We start from the raw sequence: 25,800 nt of genomic DNA, 5'->3' as shown, positions 1-25,800 counted from the left end.
GAAGGTTGAGGTCTTTTCATTCGGTTGGATCTGGCCTCCACTCCCTACTTGCTGATAAAGGGTGACTGTAGGGGGTTTCCCTTGATATGTCCTTGCCTCGGCAGAGGCATGGTTGTAAGCTTGTGCCATCACCTCAGAGTAAGTCTTCCAAGTGTTGACATTGATCATGTACTTGAAGAAACAGTCACGTAAGCCTGCCGTGAAGGCCTTGAGGGCGGTCTTGTCATCTGCCTTAGCGCAGCGGGAATATTCATGGCTGAAGCGGCCAGCATACTTTCGTAATGACTCGTCCGGCTTCTGGCGAATAGTGTACAAGTCATCTGCGGAATGCAAGCGATCGGTCTGGAAGATGTGTTGAGAGACAAACAACTTCCTCAACTCTTCAAATGAGTCTACCGTCTCGGGTGGAAGACGGCAATACCAGTTTAAAGCTCCGCCAAAGAGGGTGGAGGGGAAGAGATGGCACCGTTCTTCATCGGTGTGTCTCCGGTATACCATGGTGGACTCAAAGAGGTTAAGGTGTTCAATCGGGTCTTCCTTTCCAGTATAGAGTTGTAAGTCAAGCTTCTGCTTTGTCTTCGCTTGGAGGGGGGTGTTGAGGATCCTTCTTGTGAGGGGCCCAGGCCTGGGTTGGTTCCAGTCAGGTATCTCGGCTTGACGTTCAGCCTTCAACTTGTTTACTTCCTCCAGGAGCTGTAGGACGAGGGGGTCCTGAGTGGAGTCGTGCATCACTGAAGTTTTCTTCCGTAAGTCCCCATCGCCTCTTGGAAGTAGGAAAGTTTGATCAAGATAGCATGATTTTTCCTTGGACTCGTCACACTGACTCCTAGAGTGAGTATGTCGGAACATTTCCGAGTCCCCTGTACCTTCATGTTCTTCTGGGACTTGTTGCCCATTCCCTAAATTAACTGCTGGCCTGGGTCGTGGGAGAGGACCGAGTCTTTCAGAAACTCTTGGGTCATTGATTTTCGAGCTTATGTGGATGAGATTCTCTCGACGTTGCTTTAAGAAGTCTCGACAATCGCGATAGACGGCTTTTGATCCTTCCACTCCCTCTATGAAGAGATGCTTTCCTATACTTCTTCTGCTTCGGGTTGAAGCAGCTGGGTTGAGAGAAGTCTCATGTTGATTATCACATTGATGTGTAGCTCGATCCCTATCAGGGATATCCGTGTTGGATATCGGTGACCCTCCGTGTTGGGGGGCATTCAGATGATTGTTGACCTCAATAGGGGCGACGAGCTTGTGTGTTTGAGCATGCCTAGCCTCGTGAAGCATTTCGAAAAGTTTTTCATATTGTTCATAGAGGACCTCATTCTTCATCGCTATCTTGTTGTTCTGAACCTCTAACTCATCGACTTTAGCTTGAAGAGTAACTCTATTTCCCTCGTGCTTTTGTTGCTTCATACTAGGTCCAAGGAGGGTGTCATTCTGTGTGCTATGGCTTCTTTCGCTCCCCATGTCGGAGAGAGATGCTTGGCCAAAAGAGAGTGTACGAGCAGTGGAAACCAGCTTGATAAAGCTGAAGAGAGTGGGAATAAGTGTCGTTTCCCACAGATGGCGCCAAATGTTGATGCACAAAATCAGCGAGGACTTTGGTACAACAGAAAGTGTCAGGTTTTGTGACCTTCGCTTGGTTGTTTCGGTCACTAGTGAGGATAAGTATGTAAATGAATAGAGACAGGGAAGCAAACACAAGATGTACGTGGTTCACCCAGATTGGTTACGTCCACGGAGTAGAGGAGTTCTCATTAATTGTGAAGGGTTTACACAAATACATAGGTTCAAGCTCTCCTTTTATGAGTTCTAGTGAATAGTTTAGTACAAAATGACATTAGAGATTATTGTGGGAGAATGATCCCTATTTATAGAAGAGAGTTTCTAGTTTTGTTCTAACATTGACACGTGTCGTGTTGTGATTGGCTGCTGACGTTGACACGTGTCGCGCTGTGATTGGCTTCTGATGTCGACACGTGTCGCATTGTGATTGGCCTCCTGGTTGAAGGGAAGCTCTTTTGGGTCCTTGACGGTATAATGTTGACCGGTGCTTAGTAGTTTCGGGATTGGTCAAGTATGGTACAAACATATTCAAACCAGGCTTAGAATTGGTGCTATTACGACGAAAGATTATGTTGCCTTTACAACCATTTTTCCTGAAGTTCAATCTTTAATAACACATGATAGTGACCAATTCTCTAGAGGGTTCACTTTTCTTGCAGATATTAAGGATTCTTCAGAGCCTTCTACATATAAAGTAGCTTCTCAGCTCCCTCAATGGCAGAAGGCTATGCAAGAAGAGTACGATGCTCTTCAAACCCAAGGTACATGGATCCTTGTACAGTCACCTCCAAATAAAAATGTCATAGGATGTAAGTGGGAATATAAATTGAAAAGAAACCCTGATGGTACTATTTCTAGACATAAAGCTAGATTAGTAGCCTAAGGGTTTAGTCAAGAAAAAGGTATGGATTACACAGAGACATTTAGTCCTGTAGTTAGACACAATACTGTGGGAATGATTTTGGCTTTGGCTGCAACACCCAAGTGGTCTCTTAGACAACTTGATGTTAAAAATGCATTTTTACATGGTGAGTTACATGAGGAGGTCTATATGAAACAACCTCAAGGCTTCATTGATTCCACTTATCCTAGACATGTTTGTAAACTTGTTAAGTCACTATATGGCCTTAAGCAAGCACCAAGAGCTTGGAATGCCAAATTCACAAGCTATCTGTCAGTTATTGGTTTCAAGGCTTCTCTCTTAGATTCTAGTCTTTTTGTGAAAGAAGTGGATCAAGATGTGATTATTTTACTCCTTTATGTAGACGATATTATCATCACAAGATCTAGTACAACCCTTGTTCAATCTGTGATTAATAATCTTGGTGAAGTGTTTTATCTCAAGGACATGGGCCAACTCACATACTTCTTGGGTCTGCAAATTCAATACAAGTCTAATGGGCATATATTTGTGAATCAAGAGAAGTATGTCAAAGATTTACTTCATAAAGTAGCCATGGATAATTGCAAACCTTGTAAACCTCATCATTTTGTTCTTGTTGATGAAGGAGAGTTGTTACCAGAACCAACTCTGTACAGGAGCCTTGTTGGGGCCTTACAATACCTGACTTTCACATGTCCAGATATTGCTTTTGTTGTCAACAATGTCTGTCAATTCATGAACACACCCACTGATGTTCATCTTAGTTTGGTAAAGCGGATCTTCAGATTTTTGCAGGGTACTATAAAGTGTGGTTTAACTTTTACTTCTGGTTCTGGATTACATCTCAGAGGTTACAGTGACTCAGACTGGGCTGCCGATGTCAATACAAGGAGGTCTATCACAGGGCATGTAGTGTATTTGGGAGATAACCCTATTTCCTGGCAATCCAAGAAGCAAACTTCCATCTCCCGAAGCTCAACAGAAGCTGAGTACAAGGCTCTTGCACGTGCTGCTGCAGATATGGCTTGGATAAGGCTTATATTGAAGGATGTTAGTGCAATCTTGCCAAGTCCACCTCAGTTGTTTTGTGATAATCAATCAGTCATTGCCTTGAGTTTGAATCCTATACATCATTCCAGGATTAAACATTTGGAAATTGATTTCCATTTTGTTCGAGAGGGAGTGCAGAAAGGAGACCTGGAAGTGTTATATGTCCCTACTCAAGACCAAGTGGCTGATGTTCTTACAAAAGGTTTTCATGGACCTGATTTTCTCAAGCATTGTCACAATCTTAAACTAGGATTTCCCAGTAAAGATTGAAGGGGGGGTATTGGATATGTAAGACACCTAAGCAATTGCTACATTAGCAAATGCTTAGTGTGAGGGTTGATTTTAACAGAGTGTAGTATAAAAGACTTTTCCCTCTCTCGTTGCAACCGACTTTGTAAAAACAATTTCTGAGAAATATAAAAGCTTGGGTTTTCGTCTTCATCAAGTTTCTTCATCTTTAGCTTTGATTTTGATTCTTTGGTGTTAATACCAGTTGCCCCACCTTTCATTTTCTTATAATAATATTTATTTTTTTAAGTTTCGAGTCAACACTCGTAATTTACTCTTAATTTAATAGACAACGATGTTAGTGGAAAACTTCAATGGTGTAACACATGGTAGACTTAGAGGACGAGAGCATGTTAGCGTAGGAAAATTCGGTTAGCATTCTATTGGGTTTGGTTATGTAAATCCCTGTGGGCTTAAATTTACTTGTACACCAAGTCACTTGACTTGTAAATACAGTTATAATTCTACATGGTATCACTCATAATTCTACATGTATCACTCATAGGTTTTTCTTTCTTGACAAAAACCCTAGTCTTATTCTCTGTTAGTTGTTCCCCTCCTAAACACTTATCTCAAACTTCTTTTTCCTTAAATTTCTTTTTGCCGTGCCTATTCTTACCCATGGCCACTCAGGCCTCTTCTTCTTCTACCACCACTGGACTCCCTCTCTCTGGTCCTAATGTTGCACACTTTCTTAAACTCACCAATTCCAAGTATCTTCTTTGGTTTAGCCAAAAGAAGCCATTTCTTTCAAGTCACAATTTATTTGGTTAATTATGTGGATAGCCCAATTCTACATAGTAACTATTACCTCAGTTTAGGGACAAAATTTTGCATTAAACTTTCTAAGAATTATCTGGTCTCATATATTATGATAACGTGAGGATGAAGCCACTGAAACGTAGTGTGGCCCCGAAAGTGGACGATAAAACATATTGGGCGACTTTTCTTGCCAAAGTTTATGGACTGATGGCAACAACTGTCTTGGGGATAAAAGCGACGCCGAAAAAGCTGGTTTGCTCAAAATAAATGTGGTGGTTAGCTCGCCCAAAAGTATTCCCACGTCAGCGATCCACTCTAAATTTCTAATTATAGGAAAAAAAATTTGTCAGGAATATTACAATCTAGTAATACAAGCTTATGTACGTAGATGGTGAGTTTGATGTCTGCATATGATTGACTTAAGATGATTTTTAAAAGAGATGCAAAATTATACATGTCACTAATAAAATTTGAAGGCAAATAGAAGTTTCAACCGATATCTCTCTCCTATGTTGATTGACATATTTATTGTGTGGTGCAAATTTTGACATATGAGAAAATGATATGTAAAATTATTTTTTAAATGTTTTGTTGTGTGGGTCGTAGTACTGCGTCAATTATAAATCATGAAACTTAGATTTTATTTATTTGTTTTGAAGAGTGGATCCTCAAATATTGATTGAATAAGAAAAACATATGGGTTGGAGCAAAAGAAATTTTGATACTGCCACATAAGCCTTCAAATTTACATTTGACATATTTTTTTTGACATTTCCATTGAAGATGCTTTTAAGTGGCTTAACTAAATCTCCACCCTCTCAGTCTAAATATCGTATTCTCACCAAATAGATAAATGAAAGTTTTATATGAATTTCCATACTCACGATAATATTAATATTGTACCCGAAATATTTTTTATTACAATAGAAGCAACCGAATCATTTTATGCCTAAGCCTAACCCCGTTTCAAATTTTCTCATCAACCCTCACTAGTTATTTGAGCTAAACTCAAGGGCTTATTGTATCATGATCTTTACTTATCTGTTTTTCCACCATGATATTGCACTTATGTCGAAAACTATGTAGTTGTATAATTTTATCTAGGTTTTATTTGTATCCAGACAAAATACGTGTAGCTCAAGTATTTATCAGCATAAGTTATATATGAAAGTTACATATAAGCACAAAGAATCGTATTATTCATTCATCATTCCACTTCACACATGCATACAGTACACACATTATTAGACAAAATATGCAGCTGACTCAACTACTCTCAGTAACTCCCACACTCCTTCATTGAATGCCAAAATTTAAGATGAAGGATCACTTTCCTCCAAATTAGGTGAGAAACCCATGGCTGCCATTGTCCTCTAAAGAGAAAGAGAGACCGACAGAAAGTTGATAATGTAGGGTTCTGTTCATCTGCATTTCCATTGGAATATAAGGGATATTACACACTTGTAACTTATAAAACTTCCACGTAGGGAGGGATGGCCAACGACCTCTACTAGCATTAATTATATATTTTGTCTGAGTTTCTGGTTTATATATAAATATATGTACGTATATGTACATGAATGATAAGAGAGAATTGAGAAAGTGAAGGAAAATTAATAGACTGAAACGAAAGAAGAAGAAAAACCAACAGCTTTTTCAGCCTCCCATTTATTTCCCCCTCTTTTTTCTCTTCCTCTCTCGTATTATAAGTCTCATTTCCCTTTTCCTTTCCTTTTATTCATTGCCTCACTCTCCTTCTTCTTGTTCTTGTACGTTCTTCTTCTTCATCATGCACATTGTTGCCAAACCCTAGCCAGCAACATATTGATTTCCCTTCATAATTCTGATCCGGGTTTTCCTTCGTGTTTCGGTTTCGATCCGGGTTTCATGTTCTTGCTTCTCCGTACATTTTTTCTTGATCAGTTGAATTACTTGGGTTAGGGTTAATTATTGTATTAGTGGGAAGTGAAGTGGTTTAGATGGAGGCATCGACGGCTCTAATGATCTTATCAGCCATAGCGGCGTATTTAGTTTGGTTCAAGATGATCTCACGGTCAATGTACGGTCCACGTGTCTGGCCGCTGTTGGGTAGCCTCCCGGGTCTCATACAGAACGTGAACCGGATGCACGACTGGATCGCCGACAATCTCCGCCAGTGCGGCGGCACGTACCAGACCTGCACCTGCGCCATTCCATTCCTGGCGCGCAAGCAAGGGCTCGTGACTGTCACCTGCGACCCCAAGAACTTGGAGCACATTTTGAAGACTCGGTTTGATAATTACCCCAAGGGTCCAACCTGGCAAGCTGTGTTCCATGATCTGCTTGGCGATGGGATCTTCAACAGTGATGGTGACACGTGGCTGTTCCAGCGTAAGACGGCGGCACTGGAATTCACCACCCGAACGCTCCGCCAAGCCATGGCTCGGTGGGTGAGCCGAGCCATCGAGCTTAGGTTTTGCCCAGTTCTTGAGGCGGCTCAAAACGAAGCCAAGCCGGTGGATCTTCAAGACCTCTTGCTTCGGCTCACTTTCGATAACATATGCGGATTGGCATTCGGGAAGGATCCACAAACGCTAGCTCTGGGCCTTCCCGAAAACGACTTCGCGAATGCTTTCGATCGAGCCACCGAAGCCACGTTGCAACGCTTCATCTTGCCCGAAATCATATGGAAAATCAAAAAATGGCTTGGGCTCGGAATGGAAGTCAGCTTGAACCATAGCCTCCATCACATTGATAAATACCTATCCGGTATCATCAACGCGCGTAAGCTCGAGTTGGCAAGCCAACAACAAGGTCGTGGCAATGGGACCCCACATGATGACTTGCTGTCTCGGTTCATGAAGAAAAAGTCCTACTCGGACAAATTCCTTCAAGAGGTAGCACTCAATTTCATCCTAGCTGGACGTGACACGTCATCGGTTGCGCTGAGTTGGTTCTTTTGGTTGGTGATTCAAAACCCACAAGTGGAGGAGAAAATCCTTTCTGAAATTTGCACCGTTCTGATGGAGACACGTGGCAGTGATACTTCCAAATGGGTGAAAGAGCCCCTATTCTTTGAAGAAGTTGATCGATTGACATACCTTAAGGCAACATTGTCTGAGACCCTAAGGCTTTACCCTTCTGTGCCACAAGACTCCAAGCACACAATCAATGACGACGTTTTGCCGAGTGGGACATTTGTTCCGGCAGGCTCTTCAGTCACATATTCGATTTACGGGATCGGTCGCATGAAGTTCATTTGGGGTGAAGATTGCCTAGAATTTAAGCCGGAGAGGTGGTTGTCTTTGGATGGCAAAAAAATGGAGGTACAAGATTCTTACAAGTTTGTTTCTTTCAATGCCGGTCCAAGAATTTGTTTGGGCAAGGATTTAGCTTACTTGCAAATGAAGTCGATTGCGGCGGCCGTGTTGCTAAGGCACCGGCTCGTGGTGGTGCCGGGCCACCGGGTGGAGCAGAAGATGTCGTTGACTTTGTTCATGAAGTATGGCCTCAGGGTTAACGTGCACCCTAGGGATTTGATGCCTATTTTGGCAAAAATAGGCAACGGGGACCAATGGGGAAAAGATGTTGAGATTGTGGTTTGAGAGGGCTGGCATATGAATATGGTGGACCTTATATTTAATTAAGGTCACTGTCACATATAGCTCTTATAGTTTATAATATTAATTATATCTTATAGTATTAGTATATAAAGGAGAAAAAAAAAGTGAAGAAATTAAGGCAGTTAATTGTGGACCTTATATTTTGAGTGATTCTATATTTATTGGAGAGTGACTTGAATCAAAATAATGTTTGTAGTGGTATTGTTAGCAAATAAATCACAATTTACTTTTTTGGTCAATTTGTATATAACCATTACATTATTATATATGTGTAGTTAATTAGATAAGTGTGATTTAATCTACTAAGTACTCATATTGTAGACGAATGTGATGATAATGCTATCACGTGACCAAGTAGTGATATATTTTCACTTTTTATGTGTCGTTTACATTTAAGTGGCCAAACTATTCTTGAAAATTTTAATTTTTGTGCTTAATTGCTCTGGTAGGTAATATTAACATGATGACTGAAATTTTTCTGGTAGGACATATTAACATGATGATTTAGACAGAACCTCCTCAGTTGTGCTTCATGGAAATTTTATACAAAGTCATGAAATGGCAAAAATGGGTATTTTACAGAGAGTCTGACAAAGTTAATTAACATAATGTTGGGGCTTAAAAAGACTTCACTACTTTGGAGATGTTTACCTCACAAAGAATAATGTAATGCAGCATAATTGATAGGCAAGAAAAAGAAAGAACACTCAATGTATTACACAAGATTTTTATTCACTCACAAACATAGTACAAGAGGAAACACTCAAACACTCTTAGAAGCTTTGTTGCTTTTTCTCACTTCTCACTACTTGCTCTCTTGGTTATTACAAATGGTGTGGATGCCTTCTCCTTTTATAGGCATGGATGGAACCTTGGAGAAGCATGGAAACATCATGCTAGATATATCTAGATAATTCCACTACCTTCCTATGCTAGAATTATCTACACTAATCTTGTATGTTGGTGGAATCCTCACCATTCTTCTAGACTCTTCCACCAACTTGGACTTTGCTAGAATTCTCTAGCATGTGCATGGATCTTTCTTTGTGCATGGGCTAGATCCATTATCTTTGGGCCAAGACAAGATTACAATTCAACATCCCCCCTTAATCTTGTCTTGTGACGCTGATTGATTTCCTCAATCTAACAAAGTCTTCTTGTTTGAGTGGCTTGGTGAATATGTCGGTGACTTGATCTTGAGACTTCACGTATTCCACTTGCACATCCTTTCTTACAATACACTCTCTTATGTAATGATAGCGGGTATCTATGTGTTTGCTCCTGTCATGGAATACTGGATTCTTTGCTAGAGCTATTGCAGACTTGTTGTCGACATAGATCTCTGTTGGCTCTTCTCGTGGCATGCTTAATTCTTTTAGCAAGTTTCTCAGCCAGATTGCATGATAGACACATGAGGTAGCAGCTACGTATTCAGCTTCGCAGGTAGAGAGAGTGACAATCGGTTGCTTCTTCGACATCCATGTGAATGCAGTGTCTCCCATGAAGAACACAAATTCAGTAGTGGCTTTTCTATCGTCGGAATCTCCTGCCCAATCACTGTCGCTATACCCAACAAGTTTGTAGTTATCAGAACTTGAATAGAACAAGCCAAAGTTAACAGTACCTTTAAGGTATCGAAGAATTCTTTTGGCTGTCTTCAAATGTGTAGTTGTGGGATTCTCCATGTAGTGATTGACTAATCCGACGGCATAGAGAATGTTTGGTCTTGTGCATGTCAAGTAATGCAAGCTTCCAACTAAACTCTTGAAAAATGTTGGATCTACGTTTTCTCCTTTGTCATGATTAGTTAGTTTGACTCCGCACTCCACTAGCGTGCTTATGGGCTTGCAGTTGTCCATTTTGAACTTTTTCAGTATCTCATTTGTGTAGCTTTCTTGGGAGATGAAAATGCCTTCTTCGTTCTGCTTGACTTCAATGCCTAGGTAGTATGCCATCAGCCCGATGTCGGTCATCTCGAATTCTTTGGTCATCACTCTCTTGAACTCTTCATACATGCTTGGATTACTTCCGGTGAAGATTAGATCATCTACATATAAGCACACAATTAGAATATCTCCATCTTTGACTTTGACGTAAAGAGCATGTTCATGAGGGCACTTGATGAAGTTGTTTTCTTGGAAGTACTTGTCGATGCAACTATTCCATGCCCGTGGCGCTTGTTTTAACCCATAGAGGGCTTTCTTCAGCTTCAGAACTTTGTCTTCATACCCTTTGATTTCATAGCCTGACGGTTGCTGAATGTAGACTTCTTCTTCAAGGACTCCATTTAGGAAAGCGGACTTCACATCCATTTGTTGAATCTTCCATTTGTTTTAAGCTGCCAAAGAAATTAGTAATCGTATAGTTTCCAACTGAACAACGGGTGCAAATACCTCATCATAGTCGATTCCGGCACTTTGACTATAGCCTTTCGCCACTAATCTCGCCTTGTATCTTTCGACCTCTCCGTTGGCATTCTTCTTTGTCTTATACACCCACTTGACTCCGATGGCTTTGTGTCCTTTCAGAAGAATAGCGAGTTCCCATGTATCGTTCTTCTGGATTGCTTCAATTTCTTCATCCATTGCTTTCCTCCACTTAGTATCTTGCACTGCTTCTTGGAAGTCAATTGGTTCACAATCAGCAAAGAAACAGAAAAGTGTAGGATTATCAAGTCTTTTAGCTACCTCATAGAGATCTCGTAGACTTCTTGTGCGTGGTACTTCTCTTTCATTTAGACTCCCACTTGATGATGCTAGTGAATTACCATGATTGGTTGATGTTGGTGAAGCAGGTGGAGTAGTGGATTCTTGTTGAACCTCTCTTGCTTGCTCCATCATCCCTTGTTCATTCTCTTCTTCAAACTGAGGAAAGAAGTGAAGATCACCTGCATGAGAGCCAAAATCCCATTCTCCTTCTTCATCAAACGTCACGTCTCGACTGATCACCGTCTTCCCATTGTTTGGTTTATACAGTTTATAACCTTTTGAATTTGAGTCATAGCTGAAGGATTTATTTTGAAAAACATGTTCATTTGAGCAACATCATATAGCATGCAATTAACAATTAAAAGGCGGAATCATGCTTGTATGCACTCAAAAACAAAACATTACCATGAAATTCAAAGCCTAGTAGATTGTTGAACCAATAATCAACTCAAAACAAAGTGAGTTGAAATTAATACCTTTGTAGATTCCTCTTTGCATAAGCAAAGGCTAATCACCCAAAGAGATAGGGCCTTCATTCCTTGCTTCTTAGATCCATGGATTTGGATGGAAGAATAGGTTCTCCAAGTTCCCAAAATTGAGAACCTCTAAGTCTCTTCACCAAGGTTAGATTGTAGAAGAAATGAGTGACCTTGGAGTAGTAGGATTGCTAGATGTACCCTCCAAGGTGTTGGCCTCTTTAGAGAGAAAATGGAGAGACAATTCTCACCCATTTTCACCCAAAATAAACCCTTAATCACATTTTTTTTTTTTGAATATTTTGTTATAAAGTCATTTATATAGTCACTTCTTTAAGTGACCTAAATAACCAAACAACCCTAATTCATCTTCATGGCCGGCCTACCTTGGGAATTTTGGGCTTTTGGGCCTTTGTGAATCTTTATTCATTAAGTTGTCATACAACTTAAGTCAATGGGCTTGACGTTCGAAGCCCATTGGGCCTTAAGGTCCAAAACTATCCCGAGGTCTTTAACGAACTTATTCGTTTGATTAATTAACATATTAATTAATCCTTGCCATAAATTAAATGATTAAACCATTTAATCATTCTTACTCATTTCCGTTTAATCTCCAATCTCTACCTTTTACGGTGTGCGATCCATTAGGTTCCTTTTAGCGAGGCAGTGGGCGATTAAAACAATTTTACATCGATTGTGAATTGAAACAATTTTCAATTCTCCCTTTAGTGGTTATACACGTATAGGGCTTCCACAAACCATGGTTGACGCCTAGCAGCATGTCATGGTTACCCAAGCTAATCAGAAGAGGTTAGAGAACCTATTCAGTTCGGGATTACAAATGCAATACGGTCCTTCTCTAATCTAATACTCTTGACCACATTGTTTGGTATGATAGTTTATTTATTCATGTCTACTATCCAATGTGATTCATTTGCTTATATGATTTCCTTGAATGTGATTTGGAACGCATTCCCCAATCTCATTCATACTCTGGCTAGAGATTCCAAATCATATCATAAAGTATTCTCCCTCAACTGTTTGAAGGTTAGAGATCCCTTGTTGCGCATTTACTTGTCTCCATAGCTAAGTGGCTTAACCCCAACGATGCCGTGACACCCCTAGGGGGTGAATTAGACATAATCAAAGATTAAGGACTTAACCACAAGACAACTGTGATGCCTCAGGTCAAAGGACTACTTTGCATTATCCCAACCATGAGTTCTCATGTGACATGGAATATAAGAACTCTTCGTTGATCACGTTCAGTGAACTCATTCTCTTATTGAGCACCTACGTACTTGTCTTGATGTCACACACACCAATGACTCGAGACTAGTCACTCTCCCTGAGAGAAGACACAGTACGTACTGATCTTAACGGACTGTCAATGCCCAATTGGTAATCCTATGATCAGGAACATTTAGGATGTGTCTACGAAAGAATGGTCTCATTAATCTAACTTCATTAGATTGCATTCTCCCAATCACATATTCCTTGGACTTTATCGTTTAAGCATATAACATTTATATGAGACGGCTCAAACAATAATCTTTGCCCTTTATATGTTAAACTAGATTAGTTTAACATTTGAAATGTCCGTAAAGTATCATCATATGATTGGTTTTAGGGCACATTTCCAACAATCTCCCACTTGCACTAGAGCCAATCAGCTAGGTCATCTTGATGATACCTCTTCTGTAGTCATTTCATAAATGGCTGAATAGTAGGCCTTAGACAGTGGATATCTATATGTGTTATCCACAGAAGTAACCTTGAGAATAACGACGTCACCATTATACATGATTCTCAATCATGTGGTTCAGTCTCTCATTTGTGTTCGGATCTTGATGAGACCTTGATTCCCAGGCTTGAGCTATCGCCCCATTAGTGTCATACACTTTCTGGTTGGAATCGAATAGAGAGTTCATAAATGAACTTTCCCATCCAAACAACATTGTTGTAAACTTCTATATGGCAATATATCTTGCATTCATAATGGAACACACTAAAGTCATTACTTTAATGTTTCCATCCAAATATCTCTTTAGTCATAATAAAGAGATATTTGTTTATCTCTTCATTCATAATGAAGAAACATCCAATGATGAATTAGATTCATAATCTAATACATTTACGCTTCCATTACGTTACTCTAATTCTTCCTCATTCTTTGAGGAATCTATCCTTAAGTATTTCTTAAATACTTAAGGACTCACTTGACAGTTGCCACGGTTCTGATCCTGGGCTTGCACTGATATCGTCTTGTACCGTTCTAGGTACAACTCATATCAATGTTTTTCATACAATATGAAATACATAAATCACCTTTCTGCTTATGCATAAAGGATTCAATTTACGCATTATTTCTATGGGAGTCAAAATGGTACGTTCCCTTTGAGAAGGGCAACTTGCTAGTCTCACTAGAATCGTCCTTCTTATTGAAGTTTATCATCATATGAGAAACTTCCTAGCATCCATTGTCTATTATTAGGGATTGATATAATCCAATTATATCATGAAATATATCATTATAGATTTCCATCCCATGTATATAGACTATATCTCCCATATACATTCTATCTTCATATAATGTATTAAAGTCATAACTTTAACGAAGAAGAATTCATTTCATTTCCAAAATTAATATATCATATATATTTTAAATTTTAGGAACATGATTAACTCCCACTAATCTTTTGTAAAACTCGTAAACAAAAGATTCATTTACATCTTGATGAGAAATCAAACGATTTGATCATTTTTCCTCATAAAATGCAAATAGCTCCCACTAACTTGCTATGATCCATGATGGATGGATCTCTACAACTTACATGTCTTGTGATTTATAGTTTTGGACATATATTATCAAGACTATCTTAATAATGGTTTCGGAAACCCATATTATGTCAAAACATTGAATCACCATTTTAGTTGTAGCTAGCAATCTTCGAATTAATTGAAACCAAGCCTACCTCAAAGATGGTTTCTTCAAAGTCAACCATTCTCTTTGATTGTAGTTACCTTAAGCTACCAATTAGCTATGAAGGTTTCATTATTTCGAGTCAAATGGTACTTTACCATTTCCTTGAGTATATATCGTATATGCACTCAATGTAGTCATAAGGATTTTCATTCTTATCGACTACCTTGGAGCTTGTGGTATAGGAACTAGGTTGTTATATTTGTTGATTACTATCTTGTCTCTCAAAGAACCCATTCTTTGAGTTCTATCTCTCGTTCATTTGCTTTTAGGCAAATCACATTGTAGGATTACAATGAACTTCCCAACAAAACAACATTTGTTAGTTGGTTTATAGAAGCGATATCCAAAAGTTATTTTAAGGATATCCTACAAGATTGTTATCAAACGAATATTGCTTATTAGCACACAACCCCAAATCTTTAACATGCTTAAGATTTGTCTTTCTTTTCCAACTACATCTTATGGAGTCATGAAAATATTGGAAGATCTTCTCATTGACAATCATATTGTTTTAGAAGTATATATCCTATATATGGGTAATAGATAACATTTAACGAACTAAATCTTATTCGAGTTCGTTCTTCTCCTAATGGAGAAATACATTATCTTATGATGCTATTTTCCTTGATATCTTTCAAGGAAACTCATCTAAAGTGTTACCTTTCCTTGGATCAAATCTAAGGAGGTAAATACTTTAGATATCTTACTCATCTATTTACATTTCTTGAATTCTTTGAAACCTTTTGCAAAGTATTCGGACTTGTGTTTATTCAAAATAAACTATAGTCCAACCGAGAGTGATCTTCGGTGAATGTCATATAACATGAGTAGTATTATGTTGTGGACAAGTGCCACTAACATCTAAGTGAATTAACCTCAACAACTTTGTGATTCTTTCTTCTTTCCAAAAGAATAAAGATTCGAACATTTCGCCTCCATACAATTTTAACAAGAAGGTATTGGATCCGGATCTAACGATCCAAAGCGTCCATCTATGACCAACTCGTAATTTATGTTTTTAGAGGTATCACAACTTTAGTTGGGATTAGTCACTACCTTGCAACCTTTTGGGTTTTAAGCATCATTATTTTCTAAACAGTTAACACTACCATATTATCTCTACTATAGAGACAATCAATTAGATTACTATAATCCAATTTCTTTGGTAGTTCATATGAGGAAGTAAGTACTATCTGCTTTCGCAGAGATCTATATCTTATTCACGTTCCGTATGTGAAGCACCTTTTCTTCTCTCATATATCTTCTACTTCTTATTAGTCACACTTTTACAACGATTTGTAAAACATAGTTACTAATACGAAATCATGCATTCAAGTAGAAGAACCAACTGTTTTGAACTTTTCAAGAACATTTTACAACACCTTCGAAAGGTGTGTTCTTGACACTTGCAAGACATTTCTTGCAAATACCCCTTCCAATGTCCATCCTTTCATAAAGAAAGTTTGTTCCCTTGGAGTTATTTATCTTCTTTATTTGACTTTCACCTTTGACTACATTAGTCATGGTCCCTAAACTCCCACTATCTCTCTTGAAACCTTTTTCAATTGTGTTATACACATCAAACAATTTGGAGAGTATGTGGTTATTGTTCACTACATAGTTTACCATAAACTTAGTGAACCATTAGGATAGGGGAAACAAAGGTGAAGTCCTTGCCTAGTTTCCGTCTCGTTAAGTGGTTTAACACTTCAACACTCAATGATTCAAAATCATCATAAGTCCATGTTAATGGACTATTTTTGTCAACCAACCATTATGTTCTAAACATAATTACAAACTTTCAAGAGTTGTACAAGGCAACTCTCATTTCTTCATACAACATTTGGAAGTGAAGAATCATGGCACATTAAGTGTCCAAGCCTTTGTGCTTTCTTCTCAAGTTCCTTGTTCATGTAACAAAGAAACAAGCACTAAGTGTTTGCATTGATTAAGGGTTGTTCAAAGCAACTCTTATTTCTTCATACAACAATTTGTAATTGAAGAATTATGACATTAAAAGTGTTGTCCTCTTTATGATAGACCTATTCTAACATATTCTTCTAATGATACATTATCAATAGGAAGATTGTGAGGATGAGGCTACTTAGGTACATTTACAAGCCATTAAAGACAATCTATGGTTTTGTAGTACCAAGTCCGTAAACTAAACGTTCGGCTTTTATTTGTCAAGTGTTGGATAGCGTTTGCAAATATATTGGTAAACAAATACATAACGTATATAAATTGATTGATTTTAAGCCATTTGATTCGGGTCTTTAAATCAAATAGCATCACCCACTATTTTTGGCAAATTCCATATCCCTCATTGGAATTCGAGAGTTTTGGATGAAACTCTTAGTAGGTTATGGGAGGCTCACTATTACCAAGCCCACCTCACGATGATACGATATATGGCTAGCAACAATAATAATGAGAGAGTACGCTTACTCATTTGCAACTAATGCAAGTACCCATCTTATTTGGCCTCTAGAGAATATAACCTCACAATGATATGATATTGGTTCTATTGCACTTAGTTAAGTTCTTCCCACCATGCTTAGTGCGTGAAGGGGTTCAAGAATAGCCTCACGATGATACGATATATAGCTATCCTCGTTGCCTACACTCACCTCATCATATGTATATAGACTCCTCCTGAGTATAAGCATGCACTTTGTACTTCCCCATGATAGGGTGAAGCCGGTGTACAAGTCATAAACGATTGGAACTACCATGGTGGAAGGCCACGAAAGAATGTTCTAAGCACTCTCACGCTTTCAACTTAATATTGGTTTGGTTGAGGGTTTTAGGTCTCATCACATATCAATATACATTTTAATCTCTATTAAAACAATTTTGGTCCTATTACAACTATTGGTCCATATGATTGTTTTAGTTGTACATAATACTCCCACTATGCTTTTAAAACGGTTTTTAAAGCAAGAGTATATGTTACTACTAACATAAGGTTTGCATTCATTTGATGGACTATATAGTTGCCTTAGGGCCTTAGGATGACTATGAACCTTTGTTTAGATTCAACACGAGCCTTGTGTTGAATCTCGGTCTAGGGATGGAGATTGATTTTAGTTACGCGTTTAATCACATTAAGGCGTGTTGTCTTAGGGGCGTTGGACCCAATTACTTCATTTTCATGCATATCATATAAAGCAAGAAAGAAATACTTCAAAGTAAAGGATGAGCTTATGCTCATTACAACATTTGCATAAAACAAATTACCTTAAAGTAAAGAAGGACTTATGCCCTTTTACAACATTTGATCAAATCAAATTACAACCAAAATCAAATCTACACATTCCCATGGTTCAAACAAATTTGAAACGCCTTTCACATAGCTCAATTATATTAGGCTTAGGTTCATAATCATCCTTTAATTAATTAACGCTTTAACTAATTAATTGAATGCAACATTTTCATTTGGTTTTTGTATCCATAAAATTGATTTAAGTGGAGCTAAACAAAATGAAAATCCAATTCTCATTTAAAGAGACAAAACAATTTTGTTCTCATCCTATTTGGGCCATCATGCAATAACCACAACTTTTTGGGCCATATTGCGAAAACATAAACTTTTGGGGTCACTTTGTAAAAACACAAAAGTCACTACTTCATGTAAATACAACTAGAACCCAAAATTTAAATAAATTCAAAAACTTCATTAAAGGAGCAAAACAATTTGTCCTTTAGCGTTTTTAGGCCTTAACGTCAAAACGTAAACTTTCGGGTCAAAGTACAAATACACAAAAGTATCAAAACTTTATGTAATTGCATAAAAGCCCCAAAATTACCCTATTTTATTAGGGTGGCCGGTTTTTAGGGATAAAAAGGAGTGGTGAGTGTTTTGATTTATTAGTTTTGTCAAAAACAATCAAGTAGTGCTTTCACCTTTCATAAAAATAATATATGTTTTGATGATTGATGTTTCCATCATCATTTATACAAATATTTAACACTTTAAATACATGATAAATCATTTGAAAAACATATATCATAAACTTTATGAAATAAATCAAAACTTTGAATCAAAACACAAACCTTTGTGTTCTTGGCAAGAACATCAAGAACATATGAAGAACATCCATGAAAACCCATAAGAGCTCCATGAATGTTTTCATGCAATAAAACTCAAATTTTTATCATTCAAAATGAGGCTAACATCCTAGGGTACTTAGGGGTTCCAAAAGTCACCTTAAAACCATTTTAACAAGACAAACATGAACCCAAAAAATCACCCTTTGGATTTGGCCGAAAATCCCCAAAATCATGACACCAAATTTTAGCTCCAATATTCATGCTCATATGAACTACATCTACAACATTTGAGATGGCAAATTTTCAAACAAAATTTACATTCAAAGAAGCAAGAATAAAGCTTGTAACAATTACAACTTTTAAATCATAAACTTATGAACTACAAAACCCAAAAGGATTCACCAACTACTAGACCTAGGCTCTGATACCACTTGAAGGATTTATTTTGAAAAACATGTTCATTTGAGCAACATCATATAACATGCAATTAACAATTAAAAGGCGGAATCATGCTTGTATGCACTCAAAAACAAAACATTACCATGAAATTCAAAGCCTAGTAGATTGTTGAACCAATAATCAACTCAAAACAAAGTGAGTTGAAATTAATACCTTTGTAGATTCCTCTTTGCATAAGCAAAGGCTAATCACCCAAAGAGATAGGGCCTTCATTCCTTGCTTCTTAGATCCATGGATTTGGATGGAAGAATAGGTTCTCCAAGTTCCCAAAATTGAGAACCTCTAAGTCTCTTCACCAAGGTTAGATTGTAGAAGAAATGAGTGACCTTGGAGTAGTAGGATTGCTAGATGTATCCTTGATCGGATCATATTTATATATATTTTTACTTCAAATTTACCCGTCTTTTCTTAGTTAGTTCTTTATATTTTTGAGCTATTTACGTTATTTTTGTGTTTATAGGATTTGTTATGCAAAGAAAATAAAAATAGAACAAGTTAAATTTTATGTAATAAATTCGTCAAAAGCAAATTTAAATTACAATATTGCTAATCCATTGTGACGCTAAATGATAAACCAATATTTAAACTTTATATTTCATCCTTTTATATGTCTTCTCTTGTCTAATTTAGTTGGAAGCTTTAAGTATTTATGATACTTTTGATATTTTGTGTTTGTAGGAGTAACATGATTAAAAGAACTTATTTTTCTGCTACGTGAGGCTGCTAGAAACTAAATGAAAATAAAGGTGCGTGGCTTTGCCAGAAAAGTGGGGATTCCACTTAATTTGCAGAAAATAGCAAAGAAATTAGAGAAGAAAGTGGAGAGCACGGGGGACATCAATGATGGGGTTTCCACTGGTGGCCTTGGGGGCTTTGAAAAGAAATCATTGCCTTTTGTTTAAGGCAACAGACGGAACAGCTGGTTTACATCGTGGGAGGGTGAAGAAAGGAATAAAAAAAGAACCAAAAGCTGCCTTTGCAGCTGGAGAGAACACGAGAGGGCAGCGAGGTCAGAGAGAAGCAGCAAAGCTTCAGTGCCAGCGCGGGGAGACTGTCAGAAGCAGGAGATATAAGGGGGCGGTCTTGGGGGAGAAACGAGAAGAAAAAGGGGGAGCTGCCTTTGGGCAGCTCGCAGAGACGCAAGGGACAGGGTGAGCACAGGGAGCTGCCCTTTTGGGCAGCGTGAGAGTGGAGAGAACAAAGGAGAGAGGGCTGCCTTGGCAGCGTGTGAAGAAAAGCACACGGAACAGGAATTGGAGAGCAGAAAGCTGCCTTTGGGCAGCGTGAGGGACAGAAAATAGAAAGAAAATAGAGGGAGGTCAGAGAGGTTAGAAGAGAGAGTAGCGCGGATGGGAGGAGGACAGAGACAACGTCAGGTGGACAGAAGCTGCAAGCCTTCTCTCTCTCGGTTAAATCTTTCTAAAACTTCTATTTTATTTCTATTTTTAATAATGTGTAAATAAATTGATTTTGGCTAGAGGTTAATTCAAAGCCATGATTATATCTGTAATATGAATTGATTACCTTCGGTTGTGATTTCATAAGTTGTGATTTCAATTTACTTATCCGTTCGTATAAAAACTGATTTGTGTATGTTGGTTGAGAGTGCACGCTTAATTTACATGCATGAATTTGATGCTAGAATATAAGTGAATTTCACCTAATCGTTATGAACTTATTTTCACAAGTAGTAAAGGTTGCTAGTCACAATCACGTTAAGTAAATTCTTGGCAAGAGTATCATGCTTTTCATAGTTACGAATGCCTCGTCAATGCTTATAGTTTTCACAAAGTTTAATGATCTTTGATTGTATCGCTATTGTGCTTTTCACGTAGGGGACTTTTGAAGAATGTTTTGAATTGTTGTATGCGTTTTTCCGTCCAATTCAATAACTTAAGGAAAACTTGAAGATTAAAAAAGTGCTGTTCACGGTTAATCTGGAGTATTGAGATTCACAATTTATTGAAAGAACAACTGAAAATCAATTTAGGTTGCATATGTGTCATGTGTGGAGAAGAACCCTCTAGCTAGTCCGTCATTTATCATTTCACCTTAATTTCATGTTTTTGTCAATTCTGTAATTTAATTAAGTTTAATTTATTTTTCATCAAAACCAAACACCCATCCATTATTAAATTATATTATTTATTTAGTTTTCTTTATTGTTAGTCTTTTAATTTAATTTCCGTCCATTTCAGTTCCTAGTGTTTAATTTAATTGTTTTCATTATTTTGAGTCATTTTAAGTGTGTTTCGAGTTATTAGAGTTTTTAGCCTAGTTTTGTGTCCTTGAGTCTTGTTTAATATTTTTAAATTAATTTAGAATAGATTAGCAATCCCTCCTAATCCCCGGCCTAGAACGATACCCTACTTACATCTATACTACAATTGTCAAAAAGAGGGTTTAATTTGTGTGTCAAGAAATTCTCGCATCAATCCTCCAAGGTGTTGGCCTCTTTAGAGAGAAAATGGAGAGACAATTCTCACCCATTTTCACCCAAAATAAACCCTTAATCACATTTTTTTTTTTGAATATTTTGTTATAAAGTCATTTATATAGTCACTTCTTTAAGTGACCTAAATAACCAAACAACCCTAATTCATCTTCATGGCCGGCCTACCTTGGGAATTTTGGGCTTTTGGGCCTTTGTGAATCTTTATTCATTAAGTTGTCATACAACTTAAGTCAATGGGCTTGACGTTCGAAGCCCATTGGGCCTTAAGGTCCAAAACTATCCCGAGGTCTTTAACGAACTTATTCGTTTGATTAATTAACATATTAATTAATCCTTGCCATAAATTAAATGATTAAACCATTTAATCATTCTTACTCATTTCCGTTTAATCTCCAATCTCTACCTTTTACGGTGTGCGATCCATTAGGTTCCTTTTAGCGAGGCAGTGGGCGATTAAAACAATTTTACATCGATTGTGAATTGAAACAATTTTCAATTCTCCCTTTAGTGGTTATACACGTATAGGGCTTCCACAAACCATGGTTGACGCCTAGCAGCATGTCATGGTTACCCAAGCTAATCAGAAGAGGTTAGAGAACCTATTCAGTTCGGGATTACAAATGCAATACGGTCCTTCTCTAATCTAATACTCTTGACCACATTGTTTGGTATGATAGTTTATTTATTCATGTCTACTATCCAATGTGATTCATTTGCTTATATGATTTCCTTGAATGTGATTTGGAACGCATTCCCCAATCTCATTCATACTCTGGCCAGAGATTCCAAATCATATCATAAAGTATTCTCCCTCAACTGTTTGAAGGTTAGAGATCCCTTGTTGCGCATTTACTTGTCTCCATAGCTAAGTGGCTTAACCCCAACGATGCCGTGACACCCCTAGGGGGTGAATTAGACATAATCAAAGATTAAGGACTTAACCACAAGACAACTGTGATGCCTCAGGTCAAAGGACTACTTTGCATTATCCCAACCATGAGTTCTCATGTGACATGGAATATAAGAACTCTTCGTTGATCACGTTCAGTGAACTCATTCTCTTATTGAGCACCTACGTACTTGTCTTGATGTCACACACACCAATGACTCGAGACTAGTCACTCTCCCTGAGAGAAGACACAGTACGTACTGATCTTAACGGACTGTCAATGCCCAATTGGTAATCCTATGATCAGGAACATTTAGGATGTGTCTACGAAAGAATGGTCTCATTAATCTAACTTCATTAGATTGCATTCTCCCAATCACATATTCCTTGGACTTTATCGTTTAAGCATATAACATTTATATGAGACGGCTCAAACAATAATCTTTGCCCTTTATATGTTAAACTAGATTAGTTTAACATTTGAAATGTCCGTAAAGTATCATCATATGATTGGTTTTAGGGCACATTTCCAACAATAGCCGATGAAGATGAACTTTTCACTTTTATCGTCGAGTTTGGTTCTCCTCTCGTCTGGTACATGTACATGGGCTATGCTTCAAAAAACTCTTAGATGAGAGATACCTGGTTTTCTTCCACTCCATGCTTCTTGCGGAGTCTTTCCCCACACACTTCTTGTTGGAGACTGATTGGATAGGTAGACAGCACATGCTACAGCTTCTGCCTATAACTCCTTAGGCAATCTCTTACTTTTGAGCATGCTTCGAGCCATGTCGAGGATGGTTCGATTTTTTCTTTCCACCACACCATTTTGTTGAGGGGATCTTGGAACTGTCAAAGGTCGGCGAATTCCATTGGCTTCACAAAATTCTTGAAATTCCTTCGAAGTGAATTCTCTTCCTCAATCAGATCTCATGGCTTTGATCTTGCAACCACTTTCTTTCTCTACAATAGCTTTGAACTTCTTGAATGCTCCAATTACCTCTGATTTATGCTTCAAGAAATATACCCAGGTTTTCCTTGAAAAATCATCAATGAAGAGAAAGAAATAATTATTTTTACCCAAAGAGCTTGGTTTTATTGGACCGCACACATCGGTGTGAATGAGCTCGAGTGGCTTCTGGGCTCTTATGGTCGACTCATTTGGAAAGCTTTTCCTGAACTGTTTCCCAAGTAAACATCATTCGCAAGCTTGATCAGGGCGACTGATGCATGGTAAGCCTCTCACCATCTCCTTCTTGGACAATAACTCTAGTCCCCCAAAGTTAAGATGCCCAAAACGAAGATGCCAAAGCCATGATGTGTCTTTGTAACATGTTTTGTTAACATGTTTTGAGGCACTTTGCAACATCATTTTGAATATTCAAGGGAAACATCCTATTCTTTGACATTTTCACCTTGGCAATTAATCTTCCTTTGTCATCTCTAAGAAAAAGGCTATAATTTTTCTTGTGAATATCATAACCTTTTTCTAAGAGTTGTCCTAAGCTTAAAATGTTGCTTTTCATATTGGGCACTTAGTAGACATTTGAAATTAATTGGTGACCGCCATTTTTCAGGGGAATTAGGATGTTACCTTTTCCTTTGACGGGTATTTTGGATTCGTCTCCAAAAGAAACGTTGCCACTCACTGATTCATTGAGCTTTACGAACATGCTTCTTTTTCCGCACATGTGGTTGCTGGCGCCGGTGTCAAGGTACCATGTATAGTCTTGGTCTCCATCATTGTTCTTGCATGCTAGTAGCACAACACCATTATCTTCTTTCTCTTCTTTCACATAATTGACCTTCTCATCAAGCTTGTTGCTAGAAGCTCTACATTCCCAAGCATAATGCCCAAACTTTTGACAATTGTAGCATTGAACTTGAGATTTTTCATACCTCAAGTTTGAGCGTCCTCTTCCACGACCTTTTGTTGAGCTTCCTCCTCCTTCGTAGTTGCTATGGTTGTTGAAGTTCAAACCACGTCCACATCCATGTCCACGACCACGACTTCTTTTGTACTTGCTTCTCTTGTTGTCCAAGCTTTCTTCTTTCTTCTTTGGCTGGACATGTGTCTTGAGGAGCTGCTCATCATTCCTTTGCCTCTTCTTACGTTTCTCTTCATATGCTTGTAGCGAACCCATTAATTGCTCTATACTAATTTCTTCCAAGTTTTTAGTTTCTTCAATCGTCATGTGCTTGAACTTGGGGTCCAACGAGCGTAGTATTTTCTCCGTAATTCTAACATCTTCTAACTTTTCTCCGTTTCTTTTTAATTGATTGGAAGCGGCTAGGACTCTTGAGAAATAATCAGAGATTGATTTAGACCCTTTCATTTGTAGAGATTTGAACTCACCTCTTAATACTTGAAGACGAACCTTTTTCACTTGTTCGACTCCTTTGTAAGAGATTTGAAGCTTCTCCCATGCTTGCTTGGCAGAGGTTGCACTTGAGACCTTCTCAAAGCCATTGTCATCTAATGCTTGGTAGATGAGGTAGAGAGCCTTCTTGTCTCTCTTTCTTGAATCTTTCAAACTCTCATTCTAGGGTTGGGACATAGTAGCTTCATCTTCTGGCTCAGTGTAGCCTTTCTCCACGACTTCCCATACATCGTGTGCTCCCAAAAGGACCTTCATTTTGATACTCCAATTATCGAAGTTGTTGTTGTCGAGCACTGGAACTTGGAAGGCTGCCATAGCGTTGCTAGCCATAGCTCTGATACCACTTTGTTGGGGCTTAAAAAGACTTCACTACTTTGGAGATGTTTATCTCAAAGAGAAGAATGTAATGCAGCGGAATTGATAGGCAAGAGAAAGAAAGAACACTCAATGTAGCAGTCGTGAATCGTAACTCCAAAGCCTGTTTCGGTCTCAACCCTGTTGACAAACTTGTTGCCCAAGTAAGGCAGAACATGGCTTCTAACCAAATCTATTGGAATCGATAGCCTTGCGTAGTATTCCAGGTTGCTTGCCGCCAACTTCTTCTTGACTTTCCAACGTCCCAGAGGTTCTGATAACACTACTGATTGTGTTTTTTTTCGTCTTCTTAGCAGGCATTGTCTTAACATGTGGTGAATTTTGCGGATGAGCAGGGTCTGCCTCGACTTGTTTTCGCATGGTTGTGTCGTAATTCCCAGTCGCATCCCAAAGGTCGAGAGCAGTGGAAAGTTTAGTATCTTAAGCCTCGACTTGTTACCCAATGACATGTCATGAACTAATAACAATGCAGCATTAAGTAATAGACATTCAGCCGTAATTTATTTATTTATTTTTTTTGGATAAGCCGTAATTTATTTTTAATTAGTATCTTAATCCTTAAGGTAGTAGTTAAAGATACGTTAGGGTAATTGGGACGAAGAAAATATTTGCAATCAATCCAAACGTGCTCACTGTGTCTATTTTTCTAATACACTTGACTTGATTGCTAACAGCCAACTTTATAAATTGTGGAAGTTGAAATGAAAGGGGACAAAAGTGAAAATTATATCAAACTACGGAGGATCAGGATTAAGCTAAACTTACAGTTGAGTAGCCCCGGATATGACTAGATTTAGCTTTAGAAGATACAGTATTTTTTTTTTCTTTTTTGACAAACGATATTATCTATGTGAGGAGTTGGCTCAACCTCAT

At 38.1% G+C, this 25,800-nt stretch overlaps 2 protein-coding genes across 2 annotated transcripts; one reads left to right on the top strand and one right to left on the bottom strand.

Moving 5' to 3' along the window:
* Nucleotides 1-6,018: 6,018 nt before the first annotated feature.
* LOC114821007 (cytochrome P450 86A22-like) lies at nucleotides 6,019-8,384 on the top strand. Its single transcript, XM_029092575.2, has one exon. It carries the CDS (start codon nucleotides 6,523-6,525, stop codon nucleotides 8,125-8,127), a length of 1,605 nt encoding a protein of 534 aa, XP_028948408.1. The 5' UTR covers nucleotides 6,019-6,522; the 3' UTR covers nucleotides 8,128-8,384.
* Nucleotides 8,385-10,478: 2,094 nt separating this feature from the next.
* Nucleotides 10,479-24,507, bottom strand: LOC139191191 (uncharacterized). Its single transcript, XM_070811762.1, has 3 exons — nucleotides 23,766-24,507; nucleotides 22,814-22,874; nucleotides 10,479-11,148 (listed from the first exon to the last, which is right to left on the bottom strand). The coding sequence occupies exons 1-3, from the start codon at nucleotides 24,505-24,507 to the stop codon at nucleotides 10,479-10,481; spliced, it is 1,473 nt and encodes a 490-aa protein (XP_070667863.1).
* Between the last annotated feature and the right edge of the window lie 1,293 nt (nucleotides 24,508-25,800).

This window comes from Malus domestica, chromosome 14, assembly GCF_042453785.1.
Source record: "Malus domestica chromosome 14, GDT2T_hap1".
In the NCBI taxonomy this organism is placed as follows: Eukaryota; Viridiplantae; Streptophyta; class Magnoliopsida; order Rosales; family Rosaceae; genus Malus; species Malus domestica.
Note: the sequence above shows the minus strand (reverse complement) of the source record. Positions and strands in the feature narration are given on the sequence as shown.